Raw genomic sequence first — 7184 nt, 5'->3', positions numbered from 1 at the left:
GTGGGTTTGTTTATATAAACATTATTATTACAATAGCTTGTCACAATGGATTTGTTTATATAAAACTTACTGAGTATTACAGCAGCATGTCACAATGGATTTGTTTAAATATAAAACTTACTGAGTATTACAGTAGCATGTCACAATGGATTTTTTTAAATATAAAACTTACTGAGTATTTACAGTAGCATGTCACAATGGATTTGTTTATATAAAACTTACTGAGTATTACAGTAGCATGTCACAATGGATTTGTTTATATAAAACTTACTGAGTATTACAGTAGCATGTCACAATGGATTTGTTTATATAAAACTTACTGAGTATTACAGTAGCATGTCACAATGGATTTGTTTATATAAAACTTACTGAGTATTACAGTAGCATGTCACAATGGATTTGTTTATATAAAACTTACTGAGTATTACAGTAGCATGTCACAATGGGTTTGTTTATATAAAACTTACTGAGTATTACAGTAGCATGTCACAATGGATTTGTTTATATAAAACTTACTGAGTATTACAGTAGCATGTCACAATGGGTTTGTTTATATAAAACTTACTGAGTATTACAGTAGCATGTCACAATGGATTTGTTTATATAAAACTTACTGAGTATTACAGTAGCATGTCACAATGGATTTGTTTAAATAAAACTTACTGAGTATTACAATAGCATGTCACATGGGGTTTGTTTATACTGAGATTGATGAGAATTACTTTTAAATCAGTGATTTGCTCATACCAAGGTTCATAAGAATTACTATAGTAAATGTCACTGGACTCGTTTATATTTATACGAAAACAAATTGCAATTATTAGCTTGTTTAAATTTGTCTGCTCAGTAATCATTTCAATCTCAATAATTGCTATTTATGTAGCCGGCGATTTTTTTATAATCAAGGGATCCAATAATAATCACTTAATATGATGAAGGTCGTCTTTTTTTTTATTTTTTTTTTAATACTTTTATTTGCAATTAAAACAAGTACATCAACATCACATTTTTTACATAGTTTCAAATGAAAACGAAAGGTTTTGAACATGTACATAATGAATATTTGCGTGATGTCATGTATATGATTATAACAAAAATTACAAAAGATGGCAGTAAAAGGGGTGAAGGTCAAATAAACGTGTCAGAAGTCTGGGTGGGGAGTGGAAAGGATATTTTTCCGAGAATGACAAAGGCCAGTGGAGCATTTTCAATGTAGGGAAACAAATTAAGTTGACTAGTTAAAAGAGTGTTTATTTATGTACTGGTCGCATTGAGTTTTCAAAAGGTTGCTGTGTAAAAAATGAGGGGAAAGAAACAATATTTAGAACTTTAAAAAGTAAATGAATAGATATTCGAAATTGATGTTGGGGTGGGTGGTGGGGTCGTTGGAACAGTTAAAGGGAAAGTGGTGTTTTCATGTCTGAGGGTAAGTGGATAGAGGGAGAGAGGGGGGAGTGGGTAGCTGTGTCTGACGAGGCGTGGAGAGGGTGACTGCGTGTTTTTAGGGCAAGCCAAGCGTCAAATTTTGTGCTGTGTTATCTGACTGCTGATGTGTTACCATTTGTAGTGTGTGTGGGTGGGGGGGGGAGGGTTTGACGAACAGATTGCTGTGTGAGCGAATTAGTGGGAGGGTGAAAGGTTGGTATGTTCAAGTCGGTGTTTATGTTTAGATGAATGTTAAGTACCGACAGGTTAGGGGTGGGTAGGCGTGTAGCTATCACGTGTAGGGATACAGTGGAGTTTTATAGATCAAAAAAATTGGTGTTCACATAAAAGAGTTAGTAAAGTTAACGAAACAACTGTAAGTGTTAATTTGGTGATAATACAATGAATACAAAAGGAGTACGGGTCATTGGGGTCATTTGTACGTTGTGGACCAAAGTACCTTACATATATGATAATAGTAATATAGTAACAAATGATAGCTTTACAATGTTTGTAAGCTTTATAAATTAAACAATACACAAAAAGCAACAATAGGAAAATGAAATGCCAAATGATAAATGATGCGACACAGAGTGGGGACATGGGGGTTGAGGGGTGGGAGTTACATTGATGTTGTTAGAAATGTATTTGGATAATACATCATTGTCACTGTTTAACATAGTACTTCATCACAGGGGTGGTGGTGATGGGGACGAGGGGATGCAGTTTTGAGGGGAAATTTGATATTGGGATCATGAGGTTTAGGGGCGGGGGGGGGGGGGGGGGGCGGAGAGGGTGTGATGAAAGGGGGATGTGTCAGTTCGATTAGGCGTTCCAGGTGGCAAAAGCAGTGTAATCTGTTCTTTACGTTTTGGTGTTGTTAATTATGGTATATGTGTTTGAGTGCTGTCATTGTCGAGTCGTCTACGATAAATCAAGTCTAGTACGTGTCCCGTGAACTGTACCTTGTCGTGTTTTGCTTTTATTCTGCTGTTCCAAATAGTCTGTCTATATATAGCTACCGTCCTTGCTTTTTGCTCTAGGTCCGTCCTATCTCTTTGTATTGGGATTTTGTTTAGAGTTATGACTATATCGATATTGTAGGTCTCGTTTTTTATTATTTTGTTTTCTAGCGTCTTTTTCATGTTTTGTATGGTGGGGCATTCTAAATAGATGTGCGTTTCGGTTTCGGGTGTGTTTTGTCTGCATAGTGGGCAAAATGGTTTCTGTTGTTTTGCTAGGGGTGTTGAATTGTAGATGAGTCTGTAAGTTATTTCCCTGGCTTTGGGTGTGATGGTTTTGAGGTGTAGGTTTCTGAAGGTGTCCATTGTGTCTGTTAGAGCGTATTTCCTACACCATTGAATTCTGTTGTATAGTGGAGTTGAGAGCTTTTGAACTAACTTTTTGTAAATGTTTCGTGACTTTTTGTGAACAAGTTTTTCCTTGTTTTTTAATATTTGTAAACATTCTGTGTAAAAGGGACTGAGTTTTCCTCCTATGTAATGTGGAGTTGTATTATTGATTTTTGTAAGTTTGTTTAGCTGAATGCCTATATAGTAGTGAGCTAGAGGGTGAAAGTTTGGTTGGCTAATTATTCTGCTAATGTGTGTTAGTCTGAATGTATTGATTTTGGTCTGTATATCGTGCAGGTTTATTCCTCCATGAAGTTTGTTTTGTACTAAAGTGTTGTGGCTAATGTTTGAAATTGTGGTCTGAAATATGTACTCTCTAATGATTTTATTCAGATGTTTAATTGTTGGCTTTGGGATTGTTTTAGCCGTGGCTATATAGGTGATTTTTGGGATGACATACCTATTAATTATAGATGACCTAGCAAAGATTGTTGTTGAGCTAAATTTATAAAGTGCTATGGTGTTTTGGATTTTGCTTAAGACTTGTTTCCATTCATCATCGTTGTTGGTGTGTGGGTTACTATAGTGGGTTATGCCGTAAAGTTTTAGTTTGTTGGTACCTAGCATGTTTAGTGGGTAATTGGGTTTGCTGATCCACCGTCCAAGTCCCATAATTTTGGTTTTCATTAGGTTAATTTTTGACCCGCTACCCAGCCCAAAGTCAAGGAACATGTCTGTTATTAGTATGATAGATGAAGGTCGTCTACATGATAGAGAAACAAATATCTCAATATGTAGCAACATGGAAATCATTTCACCATGGAATTATAAAACTTACTATTTAAGAAATTTCCGGTTTTAATTAAAAATAATATTTCGAGTAATTATTATTATAAACATATCCGTTCAAGACTACAGCTAATTTAAGAAACTCTATTTTTTGAGTACCACACAATTAAGAAAATATATTTTTAAAAACTAAATGTACCTGGTAAAATTTTATTGAAGTAAATTTTCTCATCAAACACCGGGTTCTCTCCCTCTTTCACCTTAGTCTTGTGTCGCTGTCTCTTGCTGGGCAACAGCATGATTCGAACCTACATCACAAAACATGATTAACAATGTGTGAACCTACAACACCATGATAAACAGTGTGCGAACCTACAATATAGCATCATGATATTTTATAGTACACCCCCTAACCATCACGCCCCCCCCCCTTACTTTAGTGCTGTTGGCGCCGCCCCTGTTTTTGGCTAGAATCTCCCAGGCCCGGTGCCAAAATATTCTATACTTGTTGAGCTTTTACCCCAAACTCCCCTGTTTTCCACACACACCCTCCCCCAAGACCTTACCTGAGTTTCTGTTGGCGCCGCCCCTGTCTTTGGCTGGAATCTCCCGGGCCTGATTCCAAAATATTGTTCACTACCATCGCCCCCCCCCCCCGCACCCCTTACCTGAGGTTTGTTGGCGCCGCCCCTGTCTTTAGCTGGTATCTCCCTTCTGGGCCTGGTGCCAACATATTCTATACTTGTGTGAACCCCCTTCCTGTTTTGATCCCCACCCCCCCCCTTTACCTGAGTGCTGTTGGCGCCGCCCCTGTCTTTCGCTGGAATCTCCCGGGCCTGGTGGATCTTGACGACCATCCGGCTGTGCGCGTTGTCGTACAGGAAGGAGACCTCGAGACTGCCGCACTTGGAGATGAGGGCGGGCTCGTGTTGGAGGTCGCTGACGTCAAATAAATGTTCCTGGTGACACCAAAATAAAATTCACTTATCAAAATGTAATTTTTATGGTAGCTTATAAACATTAGAATGATTTATGTGGAGGTCACTGACGTCAAATAAATGTTCCTGGTGACACCAAAATAAAATTCACTTATCAAAATGTCATTTTTATTGTAGCTTATAAACATTAGAATGATTTATGTGGAGGTCGCTGACGTCAAATAAATGTTCCTGGTTACACCAAATTAGAATTCACTTATTAAAATGTGATTTTTGTTTTTAGTTCAACTATCAAAATGTGATTTTTGTCTTTAGTTAGTGTTTAGGTCACTTACGTCAAATAAATGTTCATGGTAATTTAAAAAAAAAACATAAGTTCATTTATTAAAAATGAAATTTTTATGTAGCTTTTGGAGTTTGGAACGTTGTGTGTGCAAGACACTGAAATCTTATAAACCTATAAATGTTCCTGAAGATACACATTTACTTTTTTTTTTTAATTTGATATTGTTTTTTTGGTTAAGCTATTGAACAGGGGAATATGTTGTGTGGAAGTCACTGACATAAGATAAATGTTCCTTGACCTTAATTAAATTAATTCACATATAAAAGTGTGATTTTTGTTGTTAGTAAAACTATTGAATAGGAGAATGGTTTGTGTGAATATAACCGATTTTAAAATAATATAAATGCGATTTTTATATTTTGAATTTTTTTTTATTCTAGAAAGGTTTAAGTGGAGATCACTAATGTTAAATAAATGGGTATTGCAATCAACTAATTCATTCATTCATCTAAATCTGATTTTGATGTTGATGTTTAGATTTTTGCATAGTTTGTATGGAAAGCAATGACGTCAAATATATGGCCATAGACATAAAAAAAATTGTTCTTACAACAAATTGTGATTTCTGTGTAGAACTTTTTGGACTGTCTGAATGTGTAAATATACAACGTCTTAAGGCGGACCATTGTTCACAACACGTTTACCAACTTTTTAGACTTACAAAACTAGACTGGTGATTTATAGTGATCGATCAACATTCAGTTGTTTCATCTACACCAGTAGTTATCACGGCCATTTCCAGTCTATTCTGAGCTTTTGTACAAGACAGCTGGATGGTTGTGGTGAAAGTTAAAGGTGGTTGGGTTGTTTTTCGCTGTTTGTTTTGTTTTTCGTTGTTATTTTTTATTGGTGATTTTCTTTAGAGTTTATTGACAATGTGATTCTAATTTTGTCGGTTATTACAAATGATTTAAGTACATAAAATATTAAACGTTTGTCGTATGTCTGTGTATTATATAAGGAACGTCAACATTAAATCGTCATATCAACGATGTATTAATTTAAACTACACTTCAACCGTATATCTTTTCTACAAAACTGACACTGGATCAAAATTCAGAAACATTTCCAATTTCCAATGGCTTTTGAAACTGGCACTTTTAAAGTTTAAATATTTCATTTTGTACTGTTTTATTTATTTTTTTTAAGTTTTTAAACTATTTCATAACTGTACTGGAATTGGATTTTATAAAAACTTCCTCTCCCCATTGAGTTCGGAAAATATTTTATTTAAACCCCGGCGTGACCTTTAAACCTCAGCGTGACCTTTAAACCGGGCTGAACAACCTCTTCAGACTGTGCTCCAAGACTGCCGCGTTCCTCAACTGTTCTTCCCTTAGCCACGGTAAGCGGTGGGCCAAATTATGGGATATTAGACATTATAGATTTTCTTTTCTCTCAACTGGCCGGGGCCCAGTAGCAGAAGAGATCCAGCCATTAAGTTTAGCCGCTGCCGTCTAACGATTACCGTTGGGGAAAAAATGCCGCGTTACTGGCGCGGGTCTTGAATAGATTACAATACATTTTACAGTAGATAATTCAAACATTCAAGACGATGTTTGCTATGTTCATGTAATTGGGTAGGTTAATACTAAAACGGGGTAGTAAACATATGTACCTGTATGTTAATACTTAGGATAGTAAACATATTATTATGTACCTGTAGGTTAATACTTAGAATAGTAAACATTTGTACCTGTAGATTAACACTTAGGATAGTTAACATATTATTATGTACCTGTAGGTTAATACTTAGGATAGTAAACATTTGTGCCTGTAGTTTAACACTTAGGATAGAAAACATATTATTATGTACCTGTAGGTTAATACTTAGGATAGTAAGCATATGTGCCTGTAGTTTAACACTTAGGATAGTAAACATATTATGTACCTGTAGGTTAATACTTAGGATAGTAAACATGTGTACCTGTAGTTTAACACTTAGGATAGTAAACATATTATTATGTACCTGTAGGTTAATACTTAGGATAGTAAACATATATACCTGTAAGTTAATACTTAGGATAGTATACATATGTACCTGTAGGTTAATACTTAGGTTAGTAAACATATTATTATGTACCTGTAGGTTAATACTTAGGATAGTAAACATTTGTACCTGTAGTTTAACACTTAGGATAGTAAACATATTATTATGTACCTGTAGGTTAATACTTAGGATAGTAAACATTTGTACCTGTGGGTTAAGACTTTGGATAGTTAACATTTGTACCCCAAAGTTAATACTGAGACGGGATAGTAAACATGTAATGCACTGTGGTATAAGAGTGAGGGTGGTTAGCTCTCACAAAACGTAAGTTATTTAACCTAGAC

At 35.5% G+C, this 7184-nt stretch overlaps 1 protein-coding gene across 5 annotated transcripts in view; it reads right to left on the bottom strand.

Moving 5' to 3' along the window:
• The window catches only part of LOC131928640 (synaptotagmin-14), a 134730-nt gene that overhangs the window by 4109 nt on the left and 123437 nt on the right, over nt 1-7184 (bottom strand). For all 5 annotated transcript variants that reach the window (XM_059284715.1, XM_059284710.1, XM_059284714.1 and 2 more), the window contains 2 exons: nt 4355-4525; nt 3766-3874 (listed from right to left, as the gene is read on the bottom strand). In XM_059284715.1, the coding sequence (XP_059140698.1) occupies nt 3766-3874; nt 4355-4525 (280 nt within the window). The remainder of the gene's footprint in view (nt 1-3765; nt 3875-4354; nt 4526-7184) is intronic.

The sequence above is a fragment of the Physella acuta genome, unplaced genomic scaffold (genome assembly GCF_028476545.2).
Source record: "Physella acuta isolate Inbredline_101_S28 unplaced genomic scaffold, ASM2847654v3 ptg001528l, whole genome shotgun sequence".
In the NCBI taxonomy this organism is placed as follows: domain Eukaryota; kingdom Metazoa; phylum Mollusca; class Gastropoda; family Physidae; genus Physella; species Physella acuta.
This window is presented reverse-complemented; position numbering and strand designations above follow the sequence as displayed.